We start from the raw sequence: 18,489 nt of genomic DNA, 5'->3' as shown, positions 1-18,489 counted from the left end.
CTTATCAGTATTGTAACTGTGGTTCTATTTCTTATCAGTATTGTATGCATTATCGTTATCGACTTGTGTTCCTGATATGCATGTGTGACAACTACATTTATCTTAATGCGCTGATTTCTGAAATTATGCGTTACGTGTTTAGTTTGCGTGTGTTTAAACAGATGGACGCACACACGCGCGCCCGCATTCATTAATTATTTTACACATACACACACACGCGCCCGCATACATTCATTCTTTTAAACACTCACTCGCGGTAAAACAATGTTTTCTCACGATCAAATACTCATCAATCCTAAAGGTTATGGGCATGTACACGATGTCTGTGTCAAGAAAATATGTGTTTGCTGTACGGTGTTTGCAGAAGCATTGATTTAAACGTACAACTTATTACCGCTGTATCAGCTGTTCATTTCCAAATAATTTACCAAGAATTTGTGGCTAGGTAGATGAGCGAAGAAAAGTGTATGCGCGAGGTGCACAAGCAACATTATGCTTGCGCCCTTAAAATAGCATCTGAACAACGCGCCACTGACTTTAAATCAGGTATTTCCTGGTTTGTGGCGCAAGTGGTTTCTGAAACTGCAAAATAGCACCAGGGAACGAACCGAATCGCCACTTGGGGCGCAAGATCATTCCCTAATTCACCGACTCGTGGCGCAGGAGGGCAATTGAACATGATGAGAAGTGTCAAGTGTCATTTATCCCTCAGATATTAAATCCATCTTTCTTCAATGGTAATAACCTTCAGGGTTAAAATTATTTAAAAGTATCTTATTTTTTCCCAAAAGACCCTGTCTTACCTTAAACCATTAATTTATCATCTTTATTCAGTAACCATGAAACATGTTGTTAGTTTTAGCCGCATAGCATTTGGTCTTTTTTAGTATTGCTATAATATATGGACAATTTACTCCTTGAAATACATTGGGATATGATGTGTGCGCGTATGTTGATGAATATAAATGTTTGGAAAATGTGATTAATTTTACACAGATAATAATTATCCATTGACAGCAAATATATGTACTATTCTTATAACATCATTGTTGTCATGATTTCCCCTCTCAGTCATCTCATTTACCTTAGCTCCCAGTGTTTTTCCACCGGCCCCTCCTCCTCACCTGCTCATAAGTCCAACTCTCCTCATCTGTTGCGCTCAGTTTTCTCTGATCACTAATCAACCCGGCATATAGACTCTCCTCTCAGTTCCCTCAGTGCCAGATTGTCCTATGTCATCCGTAGGCTTTTCAGGCTTTTCCAGACTGATTCCCCAGTATTGACCCTGCCTGTCCCCGACCTGCCTGCGCTGTCTCTGTCCCGGTGATCAACACTGCCTTCCGCCCCTGACAACGGATTCTGCCTTCGCCCTGCCTGCCGTCTAATTGGTTCTATCATCGGTTGGCTCCCAGGATACTCTGTGTCTACCCACGAAGCAAGTTTAGCCCACTGTGATATCTTCAAACTTTCCATAAGGAACATGTTAAATAAAGGTCATTACCGACTGTCTGCCTGCCTACGTGTGCTGCATTTGGGTCCTCTCCCGACCCATTACAGTACAATCTGGCCAGACATGGCGCAGCACACACCACTGAGCCGTTGGCACGACTGGGCCGAATTGAGACTCAGCTCCAACACCGTGAGGCAATCCTAGCCTCCACCGCAGCTGATGTTTGGCAAGCAGTGGTGAATGAAGAGCAAGGGTTTGCCACATTAGCCACCCAGGTCCAGCAGCTCACCACCGCCCTCGCTCAGACCATCACTCTGCCTGCCTCCGCGGATACACCTCGACCGCCACCGACGCAGCATGGTCCTGTCTCGGAGCCTCGGGTCGGGGTTCCCGAGCTCTACGCCAGTGATGCGGTCATGCTCCTCTCTGGTAACCACCATGAGACTGTACAGTTCCACATCCTGCAGTCTCCTCGCCATCCGCTCTTCCTGGGGTTCCCCTGGCTCTGTCGTCATAACCCCCACCTCGACTGGACCACTGGGGCTATCCTAGGTTGGAGCTCATCCTGAAGAGCCGCTGCACCTGAGCGGACGAGCAGTTCCAGCTCCGCACCTGACGTGTTGGGGGTCACCGCGGAAAACCTTGACTTCAGGGAGGTGTTCAGTAAGGCCATAACTACCTCTCTTCCATCGCATAGACTTTACGACTGCGGCATCGCCCTCCAACCCGCCTCCATTCCGCCTAGGGGCCACCTGTACTCCTTGGCCACCCCTGAGAGAGAAGCAATGGACACGTACATTAATAATTCTCTGGCGGCCGGCATCATCCAGCTTTCTTTGTCCCCGGCAGGAGCGGGGTTTTTCTTTGTTGCAAATAAGGATAAGACGCTTCGTCCTTGCATTGACTACCGAGGGTTGAACAATATTACAATAAATAATCATTACCCACTGCCTCTCATCGCATCCGCCTTCGAGCTCCTAGAAGGCGGCACCATCTTCACAAAGCTTGACCTACGCAACGTCATCTGGTTTGGATCCGCGAGGGGGACGAATGGAAGACTGCTTTAACCCCCCCCCACGGCCACTACGAAAACCTTTTGATGCCTTTCGGCCTCCCCAGCGCCCCGGCTATCTTCCAAGCCCTGGTGATTGATGTGCTGCAAGAACAGCTTCAACAGCTTTTTCCTGTTGTTTCGCCAACTTCTACCGGAGGTCCATCAGAGGTTACAGCATGGTGGCAGCCACCCTCACGGCCCTCACCTCCTCGAAAGTGCCCGTCCTGTGGACATTGAATGCTCATGACGCCTTCCAGGTCCTAATGGAATGGTTCACTTCGGCTCCCATTCTTGTCATGACGGATCCTGAACGGCAGTTCATTGTCGAGGTGGATGCCTCCAATGCGGGAGTTGGGGCTGTCTCATCCTAGAGGGCCGCCAACGACCAAAAGGGGGCTTCTCGCGGTCAAGCTAGCTTTGGAGGAGTGGCGACACAAAGTTCCCCCTCTTGTATTGGCCGGGGTCCCGCAACATCAAGCCTGACGTTCTGCCCTGGCACTTCCCAGAGGTGGAAGGGGACTCTGCCGGCCCTGATACCATCCTTCCACCCTCCAGTTTGGTCGTCACACTCACCCGGGAGGTGGAAGAGAGAGTTAAAGCCGCCAGCCAGGACCAGCCCGGTCCCAGCTCGTGTCCTCCCAATCGTCTGTTCGTGCCATCTGACCTGCGGTCCGATGTTCTGCAATCTCACAGCTCCCAAACTCACCTGCCACCCTGGAATCCAGAGAACCAAGGAGGTGTCCAGGGCCACTTCTGGTGGTCCTCCCTGGGAGAGGACACCAGAGGCTTTGTCAACGCTTGTCCTACCTGCAACCAACAATAGCCCACGCTGCAGGCTCCTGCTGGTCTCTTGCATCCCCTGGTCCCACACTCCAGGATTTTAGGGGCCACTGTCCAACGGCCAAACGAGCGGAAGAACCAGGGTGAGAACCAAATGGAGGCTTCCCTTCGCTGTATGATGTCTCACCACCTGTCATCCTGGTCTGAGCGGCTCTTGTGGGTGGAATACGCCTACAACACACTGACCAGTTCCGCCATGGGCCTCTCCCCCTTCCAGTGCGCCTAAGGCTTCCAGCCGCCTCTGTTCCCGGCTATGGAAAGGGAAGCTTCCTGCCAATCTGTCCAGGCCTTAATTCGCCGATGTCGCCGGACCTGGGTCCAGGCCCAGTCTGCCCTCCTCCGAGCTGCTTGCCACTACGCCTCCGCCTCCAACTGTCACCGCTCTCAGGCTCCCGGGTACCAGCCGGGTTAAAAGGTCTGGCGCTTCAACCGGGACCTCCCCCTGAAGGTGGAATCAAAAAAACTTCAGCTCCAGGGACCCGTCCTCTGACGAGGGTGACGCGGCAGCTCAAGGTAATAATAAAGGAGAAGGGGATGAAAATGACTTACTGCTCCAATACTTGGAGCAGTATTCATGAATGGATGATTTGATAATAAGTGCACTAGGGACAAAACATCAAATCTACACTCGTGTGGCAGGTGGGGGAAAGGGTGAAGCCCAACCGAGGGATGTAGAGTCATTGGAACAACAAGTGCTTCAATTCTTTGAAATCCACAGTATGGACCTACGAGCAAACGCGATCACAAACTTCCTCGGAAAGACAGCAACACAAAACCGATCATAATAATACGATGTGCTTCTTGGCCTCAGTTAGGCCAGGAAGCTGCTGGAGAAAAATGTGTTCCTAAATGACCACCCAACAAAGAATCAGTATCTGCCTGGCAGATACTGCCAGGCAGGCACGTATCCTAAAAAAGCTAAATAAGATACAAGCTACTGTCATGGATAAAACCCACAGTCTAATACTTTAACAAATTACGAGAGGTCGAGAAGGACTAGGTTTGAATGATCAAGGCTTTATTGTCACAGCAGAGAGTAACAACATCACCTGAGTTGGTTTGCAAAGAACTCGCGAACAGTCTCGGAGCTCCGCGTTTTATCCTAATTGTGTGACCTCAGATGTCCTTGGCTAATCACAATAATCTAAACTACGGGCTCTTGACGTTCACGCCTACGATGTCCAAAAATACATTCCATACAGTAATTCAAGCATTGCGTACAAAAGGGTTACATATTAAACATTGGATACATGAAGTTACATATTATACATTAGTTATATGAAGTGAGGTCTTTCATTAAAATCCATTCATCGCCTTGTTAATTAACCTGATCTTAAATCACCATGACTTACCACATGGGTTTAAGAGATGAGCCCTGTGAAATGAATATTATTTTAACAGTAAAATATGTATTTGTAATAGTTAATAATGCCACTTTATTTGTCTGTGGCATATACAGTCATGATCTTGAAGCTGGTAGTGTCCGATTTTAACCGGGTTATGGATTAGTTAACTTAACTCTAATTTTTGAAGCCTACAGAATATACATTATAAAGCCACAGACGAGGAACCACAGGAGGGCGTTTCCTCTCACCGTGATGTGAGCCAGCCGAGAGGCCACTTATACGTAAATGAGGGGGCTAGGGGTATATCTTTTGTAACACGTGAATGAGGAACACATGTAAATGTCCCTCAGAATGCAAGCACTTGTTGACCAAGGAAAGCCAGGTAATATCAACTGTTTAACATTTGGCTCCATTGTAAATATATTTACCTTATATTCTTGTATAATTCAAGCTTTAAGTTAACCTTACTTATGCTTGTATCTCAGTGAACTGAGAGAAAGACTGATGTCATTGGCTACAGAGGGACGTCTGTCTGATCCTCTGAGCTGTTGAATAACAATGGAACAAGGTCTGGAGCCTGCCCCTTCCCCCCCCCCTCCTGCTGGTACATTTCTTTCCACTAATATATATCAACATTTGGCAAATATCCTTTTAAACCTTCCTTATTTTCTACCACACTACGTGGACAAGGAACTGAAGCAAATGTCATCATGGTAATGTAGCTCAATGACCTTGGCCCGGTTTCCCGATAACGTTCTCTTAGCGCGCTACGAAGACTCCTACGTTTAGACTTATCAAAGTTGTTTACCTCTATAGGCGTGGTTCCCGAACGGTCTCTTAGGAGTCTTCTTAGGAAACACTCCTTACGTTGTTCGTAAACGGCGCTGTCCAGAAAGAACGTGCTGAAATCGATTGCTCAGAGATCGAGTTTCCATTTCTTGCGCATGACAGCTTTCTAAAAAATATTTCAGTCTTTGCAAATAAAACATTGCTCGAAATCTTTCTAGTAGGCCTAAACATTTATTTAACCATGGGCGAACCTACACTGATTTAAAAAAATACATAGAAAAATAGACATTTTGATATTAAAACTTAATTTTGAATAGTTTATTTAGCTTATTATATAATACTGTTTATGCTGAGACTGCTTGGATTTTTATAACCTGTAGGGGTCTGTGTGCGGGCTTTGCGCACCGCCCTGGCCAGTGTGTTTGTCAGGTGAAAACTAAATGTCAAGGGAAAGAGGCGGTGGTTGAAAAAAGTCTTTCGACCACTTATTACGTTCACTCGTTTTTTATAAGGGTTTATTCGTTTCCTAGTATAATTTCCTTAATTTTAAGAAAGTATTGTTCAGTTTTGATTTGTAAAATAAATACAATATTTTTTTTAAGTTGCAAGTTTTTGAAATTATTAAGTGAGTCAAGTTGACCTCGCCTTGCTGTACCCACGGCCCAAACAAAGAACAGCCGAGACAACATCCTTAATTCAAACATGCCGTTTCATTTGGCCTCAATTGGCTACGGATGCGAACTGTTTCCCGAAACCTTCTTAAGCCTTCTTAAAGCCTTCTTAACTACATCATTCGTAACCTCTTCTTTAAGTTCTTCGCGTGTTTCCCGAAACGTTCTTTGCTACGAATCTCTTTTGTACGTCGTTCGTTGGTAAGGTTGGTCTGAAGCGCTCGTATAATCTTCTTAGCTCTACCATAGTGATTCAGCTTCTGACGCTAGTCGCCGCCATTGTACCTTTTAGAAATCCCTGCTGCGCATGAAACTGCCAAATTGACAGATCAATTCCTATCACGCAATCCGAATGTAGGCCTACTGTATATATGGCATTTACAAAAGTGGTAAGCGTACATATGTATGTTTCTCACGCACAACCGTTGTGTTGGTCTGGACTATGATATATGTAAGGGATAATGTTGTAGGACGCCAGTCATTATCAGGAAAATAAGCCCCGACAAGGCGAACAGGACCCCGACGCGAAGCGGAGGTGTCTTGCTTCGCCCTGAAGGGTATTATTTTCGATAAAGACCGGCGACGTTCTATACATTATCCTGCTTATTACATGGCTCTTTGCCAAAATGAAACAATATATTCACACGGTGTGTCTTTTTACAATTACCATTCGTAGTGTTGATCAGCAGAGAAATAGTCCGCCATAGACATTGATAAGAAAGACGTGAATCAGGCAAAAAATCCACTTTCCTTGACAGCGGCCTAGTTCGGTGTGCATAAAAGTACAGACGGACCAATTGCGAACTACTGCAACTGCTTATGCCATCTCTCTAAGTTAAAAAGCAGCCGCACCAACCCCAAACCAATCGGAATAAGTGTATACATGTCGATTATAGCGGACTACACCACCTCTTCTATTCCGCATGGAATTATATTCCGATCAGAGAATTGTATTCCGATTGAGGCCTAGCCTATATATGATTTATTCCATTGAGCTGTTCTCCCACTTCTAATTGGATCAGAAGTATCCATGTAAACGCGGCTAGTGTCAAGGCATGCACAATTCTGCAAGCAATTTGTGAAATTTGCAAATTGACAAACAATTAGGCTCTGAGTGGCTAAGAAGTAGCTGCCGGCCTGTCCTGGGAGATCCTCAAAGCTGGGGATATCCTCGCAGCTGGGGATTGGGAGCGCCTGGCCTGAGATGTACTGGCGGGGGATGGGGATCGCTTGGCCTGAGAGCGTCCAGCATCACCTCTTCTAAGGTCAATGCCTCCCGAGATCCCATCACAGGAGACCTCACCTATAATCGCGAGTGCCTTCTCCTCCCTCTGTGTTAATTCTTGCACTGTGCTGGGCCCAGCACCAGTTAGAAGCCGTTCTCTTAAAAAAAAAAAAAAATTGTAAACTGTCTTCTAAATTAAGGAAATTATACTGGGAAACAAACAAACCATTACAAGAAACGAGTGAACGTAATAAGTGGTCGAACCGCCCTTTCCTTCTTTTTGACATCTAACTTTCACCTGCCAAACACACACTGGCCGGGTGGTGCGCAAAGCCCGCACACAGACCCCTACAGGTAACAAAAATCAAAGCAGTCTCAGCATAAACAGTATTATATAATAAGCTTAATAAACTTAAAAAATTTAGCTTTCACCTCAAAATGTCTATTTTCCTAAGTCAGACACCTTTGTAGACAGAAAATCAATAGCCTCTTTTGAACGGCCTCAATCTCCTCCGCTGTTTTCTATATTTTCTATATATTTTTTTAAATCAGTGTAGGCTGTGCTATGTTCGCCCATGGTTAAATAAATGTTTAGGAATACTAGAAGGATTTCGAGCAAAGACTGCAATATATTTTAGAACGATGTCATGTGCATGAAATGGAAACTCGATCTGTGAGCAATCGGTTTCAGCACGTTCTTTCTGGACAGCGCCATTTAAGAACGACATAAGGAATGTTTCCTAAGAAGACCGTTCAGGAACCACGCCTATAGAGGTAAACAACTTTGATAAGTCTAAAAGGAGGCAACTTATTCTCACAGGAAACAGGAATTTCCGTGACGCGGCCACGGATTTTGCGTCAATGCAAGTTAATGACGCTGCTGATCCGTGAATATATATATATCTTTATTTATTTATTTATTATATACAGAGACCACCAGACCTCCTCGAAGCAACAAAATATATATATATATATATATATATATAAATATGACCTGCTGCAAATCATGGAGTATCCATAATACAAAGCATTGACCCTTTTTTGCATTTATGTTTTTTACGCATACATAAATAGGGTGCACTGTAGCCTACTATCTGCGCACACCCCTGCTCAAGCTCTCTCTCTCTCTCTCTCTCTCTCTCTCTCTCTCTCTCTCTCTCTTGTTTCGTTCTGTAGAGCAGGAAAATATTGAGAAAGGCTCCCAATCTCATATTGTATATATATAATATTCACAGATTCCTTAGATCAGGTGGGACGTAATCGGGTAACCGGGCGGGGCTATCCTGCTGTTACACCTTTCCTGCTGTCGGCTCCCAGACCATGGTCGAGGAGCACAGAGGAGACATTCCCTCCAGGGCCAATGTTTTCTCGGGGGTAACACCCTTCACTTTGACTGGCAGTGGCTCTGCTGCTTATAGGTGAGAATATGGTCGGAATGAAGCGGCCAACGATTCTTGACACTAGAGTGACACACGCTACCGCTCGCTCTCCTTGCTCGTACACTCACATGCTGACGTTACTCACACAGACACTGCCATTCTCGTGCACACACATATGCTACTCTTGTAACACTGCTATCATGCATGTCTATCTTTTTATTTTGTGCTTGTGTGTCTCCAGCAAGTATTTTCTTCATGAATGACACCCATTGGTGAAACACAACACTGCCAATGTGGCAGTTCCATGCGCAACAGGGATTTGAAGTGAACAATCAAGATGGATATAAAGTCGAAACCTAGTGAGTCAAAACACCTGACCCTGATCCACAATGCCAAACTGCCAAAATCTTTCCAGAGCGCCAGATGGAAACGAGGTATGACCCAGACCTGGTTTCTGTGAGCAGCGAACTATCATCCAGAGCTGTGAAAGAGGTCCTGGACCCTATCCCCCATATCCAACACCGGCCAATCACAATAACCATCCAATCTGTTCTTGGAGAGACCCTGTTTAACACAGTCGGGGAAGATCGAAGGCAAGTCTGGCAGGAGTTGATAGAAAACACCAACATGTCCAATAACAGCAGGAAGGCATGGGCCACAATCTGCCGCCTTGGTGAAGACCATACCACACTGCCCACGCTCACAACAGTCACAGCAAACTCAGTTGCAGCACAGCTGGTGGCAAACGGCCGCAAACAAAACCGGCGCAGTCCCACAGGAGAATACCGCCGGACAGCCGTACCAGACCGCCTGCAACCAGCCAGCGCTCTCACCAAGCCCTTTCACCTAGAAGAACTGAGCATCTCATGGAATGGCCACAAACTCTCCAACCTCTCCCACCCCGTGTAACTCGGAGTCACACTCGACAGGACACTCTCAAAACCGACCTTCAGGCACCAAAGCCAAGGTCAACACTCGCAACAACATCCTGCGCAAACTAGTAAACTGAAACTGGGGCGCTAATCCACCAACCATCCGTCGAACTACCCTAGCCTTGTTCTTCTCCACAGCTGAATACGTGTGCTCAAGCTGGAGCCGCACTCACCACACCAAACTGGTTGACACAAACAACCACAGGATGCACAAAGACAACGCCAGTCCCGTGCCTCTAAGCCCTAGCTGGTAATGCACAGTTTACAAATAGAGAATTTATGGACATAATGCAAAGTTTATGTCAAATTCCTACTATCATAAAACCAACAAGAATAACAAGGGCAGTGCTACATTAATAGATAATATTTTCAGCAATAACATGGTAAACAGAGTCGTAGGTGGACTGCTAATTAAGGACACTTCCAAGTCCCATAAAAATATTGATACCCACAAATTGTTTGCCCGCTTGAGAACACCAAAGGCCATTAGGGCTCTTACAGAGGTTCTAAATTTACAAAGCATGAATAATGTTTATTCAAATAATTATCCAAACAAAGCTTATGAGGAATTCCTGTCCCCCCTTACCACCCTTTGTGATTATCACTGCCCAACACAAACTCAAAGTAAGCATAAATATGAAGAAAAGGCATGGGTCACCAGAGGACTAGAAAACACCTGAAAAAAGATAAATATATTATGTAATAATTACTTAAATATAGAACAAAGGATGCAGAAAATAAATATATATTGAATCAGCACAAAAGTAATGTACAAGGTACATGGAAAGTGCTTAACAACATCATCAAAAATGGTGCAGCCAAATCAGTATACTCAAACCACTTCAAAACACATAATGAAAAAAACACAACCAATTCTAAAGAGATTGTCAATTAATTGAATGATTATTTTGTGAATTTCGGCTATAATCTAGCAGAGGATGTTGTGGAACTAAAAGTAAAGGAGGATGTATGAGATGACATCAGCACTCATGCCAAAACCATCTTTCTGAAGAGAATTGAGGAAGAATAGTTGATTGAGTTAGTAAATAACTTTAAAAATGAAAAGTCTTCTGATTGTAACGATAAGGTAAGATAAGATAAGGTAAAATGATTATAGAAACTATAGAAAAAACGTTAACCCATATGTGTAACCAATCATTCCAAACGGGCATATTCCCCAAAAAAATGAAAATAGCAAAAATCATACCATCTCTCTTCTTCCTTATTTTTCAAAAATATGAGTAAAACCTTTTGTTCTTAGACTGGATCACTCCATAGAAACGCCCAACTTACTGAGTGACCACCCATATGGTTTCAGATCAAACCGATCCAACAATGGCAGTCATGGAATTAGTCAAGGAAATATCAACATCAATCAAAATTCACAGTAGGAGTATATATAGATTTTAAAAAATCATTTGACACAATAGATCATACAATACTGATGAGAAAACTTGAAAAATATGGCATTAAAGGGGTAGCTCACACATGGCTTGGTAACTATCTTTACCACAGAGAGCAGTACATACAAATACGAAATGACAAATCTAATTTAATGAAAGTAACATGTAGGGTTCCTCAATGTTCAGTACTCTGACCCAAATTATTCTTACTCTACATTAATGTAATCTGTAATGTGTCTAAATTGTTGAAATATGTGTTGTTTCAACCCGGAATCACGCGATTCCGTGCTTATGCGCACAAACGTTAATCTATTGAATCGTGTCCCAGAGCACAATTGTCCGACTTTTTTCGTGCTACACAGAACGAAATGTAAACCAATGCATTCTGAATGGGAGCTTTAATTTAATTATATTTAAATTATTATGACCATGGAGCCTCTTGCCGTTATCATTAGATCCTTTCTCGTTATATCGATATGAATTCTCGAAACACAGTAGAAAACAGAGAGAGGGAGCCATAGAGAGGGACACTGATGCACTGCGGAGCCAAGTAACTCATGGGCTTAAGAGGGCCTCTCTGTATATAATAAATATATCTATATCTATATATATATAGATATATATATATCTATATATATAGGCTATATATATATATATATATATATATATATATATATATATATACCTGTGTATATTCTGAGAAACGCTCCAATCCAAAATGATTCGTTCTGTGCAGTACGAATAATGTGGGACAATCGTGCTCTTGGACACGATTCAATAGATTACTTTGCGTGAGTGTGAGAACGAAAAGTTTTTGAGGAGGTCTGCAGTAAAAAACGGGGAAATCAGAGTATCCCTAATACACTACATTTACCCTTTGATGCATTTGTTGTTTTGACACATACATAAGTAGAGGGTGAACTGTACTATCTGTGCACACCCCTTCTGTGGTTGAAGAAAATATCCCAATTTAAAGGCAATGGTTTAAGTTTTGTGTGTCTGTGTAGCACAAAATAATTCAAACACTCGTGCTCTGGGGCACGATTCAATAGATTACTTTTCATGAGCATGAGAACAAAATGTTTTTGAGGTGGTCTGCTGTAAAAAAAACGAGGAAATTGGAGTATCCCTAGTACACTGCATTTACCCTTTGATGCATTTATTGTTTTGACACAAACATAAGTAGAGGGTGCATTGTACTCTCTGCACACACCCCTTCTGAAGCCTCTCGCTCTCTCTTTCGCTCTCTCTCTTTCTCTCTCTCTCTTGTTTCGTTCTGTTGAGCACGATAATGTCTGCGAAATGCGCGTTCTGTGGAGCACGTTCGTTTCAGTTTTTGAGGAGGTCTGCTTAAAAAATCAGAAATATTGACATATATATCTAGAGGGTGCACTGTACTGTTTGCCACACTCTCTCTCGTCTGAAAAACGCTCCCATTCAAAATGCATTGGTTTACATTTCATTCTTTGTAGCACGAAAACATCGGAGAAATGCTCCCGTTCAGAATGCATTGGTTTACATTTCGTTCTGTGGAGATGCAAAAAAGGAAATATTGACATATATATAACTAGAGGGTGCAATGTACTATCTGCGCACACCCCTTCTGAAGCCTCTCTCTCTCTCTCTCTCTCTCTCTCTCTCTCTCTCTCTCTATCTCTCTCTCTCTCTCTAGCTCTCTCTCTCTCCCTCTCTCCCTCTCTATCTCTCTCTCCCCCTCTCTCTCTCTTTCTCTCTCTCTCGTTTCGTTTTGTGGAGCACGTCAATTGTCTGAGAAACGCGTGTTCTGTGGAGCACGTTCGTTTTAGTTTTTGAGGAGGTCTGTCTAAAAATCGGAAATATTGACATAGAACTAGAGGGTGCACTGTACTATCTGCGCACACCCCTTCTGAAGCCTCTCTCTCTCTCCCTCTCTCTCTTTCTCTCTCTCTCTTTTGTTTTGTGGCGCACGTTAATTGTCTGAGACGGGCAAGTTCGTTTCAGTTTTTGAGGAGGTCTGCTTAAAAAATCTGAAATATTGACATATATATATATAACTAGAAGGTGCACTGTACCGTCTGCGCACACTCTCTCTCGCTCTCTCTCCTGAAAAACGCTCCCATTCAAAATGCATTGGTTTACATTTCTTTCTGTGTAGCACAAAAACATCAGAGAAACGCTCCCATTCAGAATGCATTGGTTTACATTTCTTTCTGTGTAGCATGAAAAAAGTCAGACAATCGTGCTCTGGGACAAGATTCAATAGATCAACGTTCGTGCGCATGAGCATGAAATCGCATGATACCGGGTTGAACGCTGCTGATACAATTTATTTTTTTTCTGGTGGTGATCTGAGGTAGCTTTTGGATACAGTTGAGAAAGAATCCTAAAACTATGGTTTGACACTAATAAGCTGTCTCTAAACTTAAAGAAAACTAAGTTCATTATATTTGGATGCAAAAAAAATCAAACATGAAATGAATATCATGATAGACAATGTTGAATGTATGAAAACAAATCTTAAGAGGGATCATAGACCACAAATGACCCTAGAAACAAAATACAAAACAAGTGAAAAGAGAAGTATCTATGTCCACTCCAAAACTATATAAAACAAAAGATGTACTCAATTCAAAATCATTACACATTTTGAACTGTTCCTTAATATAACCCTACATTACATACTGTGTGGAAATACGGGGAAACACGTACAAAACAGTTACAACCCCTTTTTTTATTTTACAAAGGAGGTCAATCAGAATCATTAACAGAGCAGAATATCTTTAACCAATCAATAAATTATTTCTAAACTGAAATGCACTTAAATATAGAGACTTAGTGGAGTTCAAAACAATGCAAATAATGTATAAGTCAAAAACAGGATAGTTCCAGGCTGTATCCAGAAGTTGTTTCAGATTAGACAGAGCAAGTAAGTAGTAACTAAGGGGAATATGCATGTTTACAAAGATGTAAGAGGGAGAAAGGATTTGAGAGTGAGAAAAAATCCTGCGTGCTGCTCTGCTTGCCTTGGACCGGTGGTAAGCTGCTCCCGCGCCTCCTCCGCTGTTTTTGCTATTTTTGCGATATTTTCCTATTTTGTTGCTTATATTGTGTATGAACTCGACTTAAAAGCCATATGTTAGTTCGGCCCTTTCAATCTAACACTGTGCAACACTGAAACACCAGTTAAACAGTCTCTACCTGTCTGCTGCTACTATCTCGCCACCGGTTAGCCTCTGAGCTAGCTTCGCCTATACAAGGCTGACCTGCACGGGACTCCTGGGACACCTCTCTGCACTCTTTTGCTGGATAGCCTGCTCTGGCATGCCCTACGAAGCACGCCTGATGAGACTGGTCTGCTGGCATCCTGCCAGCTCTCCCGGACGCTTACCTTTGCTGTCAACATGGAGGACGCTGCATCCCCGACACACCAATGCCCGGTATGCCCCGAGGGTGCTCGTTTGCCGGTTGGCTAGCCTGCTGCTAATCCCCGGCGTGGCTCAGCTGTTTCCCCATCTCCAGCAAAGCTACAACCTACACGCTTCATTCCTCTATCTCCACCGCGCTGGTTCTGTGGCTTCATCCCCTGGACCATCTACTGCTGGACTACATCGCTGACCATCTTATTTCATGTGGACTTTTAAACTGTTCCTCTGGATTGCGCTGTGTTTGACTCTGACAAGTGCAACTCTGCTGCTTTGGTACTCAGTAACGGAGATGTTACGTCTCAGGACCTTCTCCAGGACCCCCCCCACCACAGCTTGCACAACACCATTACATTTCAAATGATTGCGATACACCAAAGAGGCTCTGGACGGAATTTTAAGTACAGTCAAGTACAGTCAGCTTTCCTGGACTTCTTCAGCTCTAAAATAGAAAACATTCACCAACAACTGGCCTCATCCTGCACCTCCTCAAACCCTCGACCCGGATGATCAGCTCAGGCCAACCTCTTATCAGCTCCCTCGCCGACTTCACCCCAGAACATCTCTGAACCTAACTTCACCCCATCACATCTCTGAACCTATCCGCAAAGCCAAAGCCACGACCTGTCAGTTTGATCCCCTTCCCAACTCCCTTGTCAAAGTCTGTCTGCCATCCATTTCTCCCATGATCACCAACATAATTAACTCCTCCCTCACCACTGGCACTGTACCCCTCACTCTCAAACTGGCTGCTATTACCCCCATCCTGAAAAAACCTGGTGCTGACCCAACTGACCTCAACCTTTACTGGCCCATCTCTAATCTCCCCTTCATCTCAAAAACACCTGAAAGGGTGGTTTCCACACAACTACAGTGCCACCTCGACACAAACAACCTCCATAAACCTTTCCAATCCGGTTTCCGTCCAAAACATAGCACTGAAACAGCCCTGGTCAAAATGACTGACAACCTCCTCCGTGCAGCTGACTCCGGACTACTTACCATTCTAATCCTCCTCGACCTCAGAGCAGTAATCGACACTATCTCCCACACACTAATCCTGGACCGCCTGGTTGGAATTGGGATCACTGGTGCTGCACTTTGCTGGTTTATATCGTACCTCACTGTCCGCCAACAATTCGTGCAAATAATGGACCACAAGTCTAGTTGTTCGGGTGTCTCATTGGGTGTCCCCTAGGGGTCAGTCTTGGGTCCACTCCTCTTCATCATCTACCTCCTCCCCCTGGGCACAACCCTCCATCATCATGGGATCCACTTTCATTGCTACGCCGATGACACACAGGTCTATATCCTCCAAACCAAACGCCGCCATCCCTCCCACCTCCCACATCACCTCCCTGGAAGACATCCGGAGCTGGATGAGCAGGAACTTCCAGAAGCTCAATCGCAATAAAACCGAGGCCCTGCTCATCGACTCCAAATCCTCCCTCACCAAACCAAAACACACCCCTGCCCCACCCATCATCATCTGCAGTTTCCCTGTTCCATTCTTCCCCCAAGTCATTCTGGACAGCACCCTCTCATTTGCACCTCACATTCAAAACATCACCCGGACTGCATTCTTCCACCTCCGAAACATCTCCAGGCTGCGCCCATCACCGTCCCAATCCAGCACCGAAATCCTGGTTCACTCATTTGTCACTTCCCGCATAGAATACTGCAATGCCCTCCACACCGGACCCCCCGTCAAACCCATCAACAGACTGAGATTATTCAGAACTTTTTACTCTATATAAGGTGACCTTGGGTTACTTGCAATGCACCAAAAATAAAATTGATTGAATTATTATTATAATTATTATTATAGTTATTATTATTGTTATTATTATTATTATTAAACAGATGTCTGGAGGAACACCTGTATCTGTCATGAGGGACAGCTGTATCTGTCCTGAGGAACAGCTGTATCTGTCTGGAGGAACAGCTGTATCTGTCGTGAGGAACAGCTGTATTTGTCGTAAGGAACAGCTGTATCTGTCCTGAGGAACAGCTGTATCTGTCCTGAGGAATAGCTGTTCTGTCTGGAGGAACAGCTGTATCTGTCTCGAGGAACAGCCTTATCTGTCATAAGGAACAGCTTCATTTGTCTGGAGGAACAGCCGTATCTGTCCTGAGGAACAGCTGTTTCTGTGTCTTCTTTAACACTTTATCAAACTTTGTTGGTCACACGATACACTCTGTTGGCGACATGGCCACATGGCGCTTTTTCGAGGCAACTGTATACAACATGTTTCTCTCTCTGTCTCTGTCTCTGTCTCTCTCTCTCTCTCTCTTTATTATTATTATTGTTTTTATTATTGGGTTATTATTATTATTATTAAACAGATGTCTGGAGGGACACCTGTATCTGTCCTGAGGGACAGCTGTATCTGTCCTGAGGAACAGCTGTATCTGTCTGGGGGAACAGCTGTATCTGTCCTGAGGAACAGCTGTAGTTGTCGTGAGGAACAGCTGTGTCTGTCCTGAGGAACAACTGTATCTGTCCTGAGGAACAGCTGTTCTGTCTGGAGGAACAGCTGTATTTGTCTGGAGGAACAGCCGTATCTGTCCTGAGGAACAGCTGTTTCTGTGTCTTCTTCAACACTTTATCAAACTTTGTTGGTCACACGATACACCTCTGTTGGCGACATGGCCACATGGCGCTTTTTCGAGGCAACTGTATACAACTGGTCTCTGTCTCTGTCTCTGTCTCTCTCTCCCTCTCTCTCTCTCTGATACTCCAAGTGTCCTCTTTCTCATGTTTTATGCCATTCTGAGCATTGCACTAAATATGGGGAGGGTAGTCAGCTAATGCGGCCATCGCACAGAGGCCAAGGGGAAGGCTCTTTGGCTTTGTTTGAATGTCACGTTGCCGGGCAACAAAATAAATAAATAAAAGACCAAGATATTCAATGCTATTTTTTATATGTTTTTTTCTCCTGCAGTCTCAGCAGAAATGCATCATGATCTTTGCTTTGGTCTGCTGCTTCGCCGTCCTGGTGGCGCTCATCTTCTCAGCCGTGGACATCTGGGGTGAAGACGAGGACGGCATCACAGAGGAAAACTGCAGCAGGACCTGCAGGTGAGCTGAGTACCACGGAGCGGCTGCAGCCCAGTGGCTCTCGCTGGGGACCCCTGGACCGAGCGCCTTCCTCCAAAGACCCCCTCCGGGGGGTCCTAACATTATCCCTTACCCTAACCTTGCTGCTGTTGTTGTTGTTGCTGTTAGTAAGAGGTTGTTGATTCTGGTTTCAGTCACAAGGCGACAACAATAGGCTTGATTGTTGGGTGGAGCTAAGGCTGCCTGAGCTCACTTGTGCATTTAAAGGCTAGTTATTATTGGCGTCAGCTGGACCCTTCAAACAAAGACCAGGGAAACAGACTAGGGGAGTCTCTCTGTGGGAGTCCCTCGAGGAAGACAAGGGAAGCCACCCCTATTGTAGCTATGTGTCGTACTTCAATCATCGTCAGGATTTCTACTCATAGAAGATGCCACCATAGATCCTCTGCTTGGCATAGCAACCCATCCGATCTGTGACACCCACCGACCCCTACCTACACTGACCTTGAAGTGATGGGAGGACTCTGGAACTGCCCATCAGTGGTCAAGAAAGCAGACTCTATTTCGGTCTACGCATCTCTCATGACCCTCCACGTCCAGGCCCTGACAGAGACTTGGATTACTCCAGAGAACTCTGCTACTCCTGCTGCCCTCTCCAACGTCTACTCATTCTCACACACCCCAAGACCATCGAGGCGAGGAGGAGGGACTGGACTCCTCATCTCGCCGAAGTGGTCCTACCAGGTCCTTCCAATATAACACTTGGCCAGAACTGCATTTGAACTCCACGCTGTCACTGTCACCCTTCCTATCAAGCTCTTCGTTGTAGTGATCTACCGTCCTCCAGGTCCCCTTCTTGACTTCTACAACGAGATGGATGCCCTTCTCAGCTGCTTTCCAGAAAATGGCAGACCACCTGTTATCCTTGGTGACTTCAA

The 18,489-nt window shown here is 44.8% G+C and overlaps 1 protein-coding gene across 1 annotated transcript in view; it reads left to right on the top strand.

Annotated features, from left to right (window-relative positions):
• Positions 1-3,597: 3,597 nt before the first annotated feature.
• Positions 3,598-18,489, top strand: part of LOC307071292 (inactive phospholipase D5) — a gene marked incomplete at both ends in the record, with an annotated part of 30,005 nt that continues 15,113 nt past the window's right edge. The window contains 3 exons of the mRNA XM_079730278.1: positions 3,598-3,740; positions 15,689-16,136; positions 17,436-17,572. Of these exons, the coding sequence (XP_079586404.1) occupies positions 3,598-3,740; positions 15,689-16,136; positions 17,436-17,572 (728 nt within the window). The remainder of the gene's footprint in view (positions 3,741-15,688; positions 16,137-17,435; positions 17,573-18,489) is intronic.

This window comes from Pollachius pollachius, assembly GCF_949987615.1.
Source record: "Pollachius pollachius genome assembly, chromosome: 2".
NCBI lineage: Eukaryota > Metazoa > Chordata > Actinopteri > Gadiformes > Gadidae > Pollachius > Pollachius pollachius.
The sequence above is the reverse complement of the archived record's forward strand: the minus strand, read 5'-3'. Positions and strand labels throughout refer to the sequence as shown.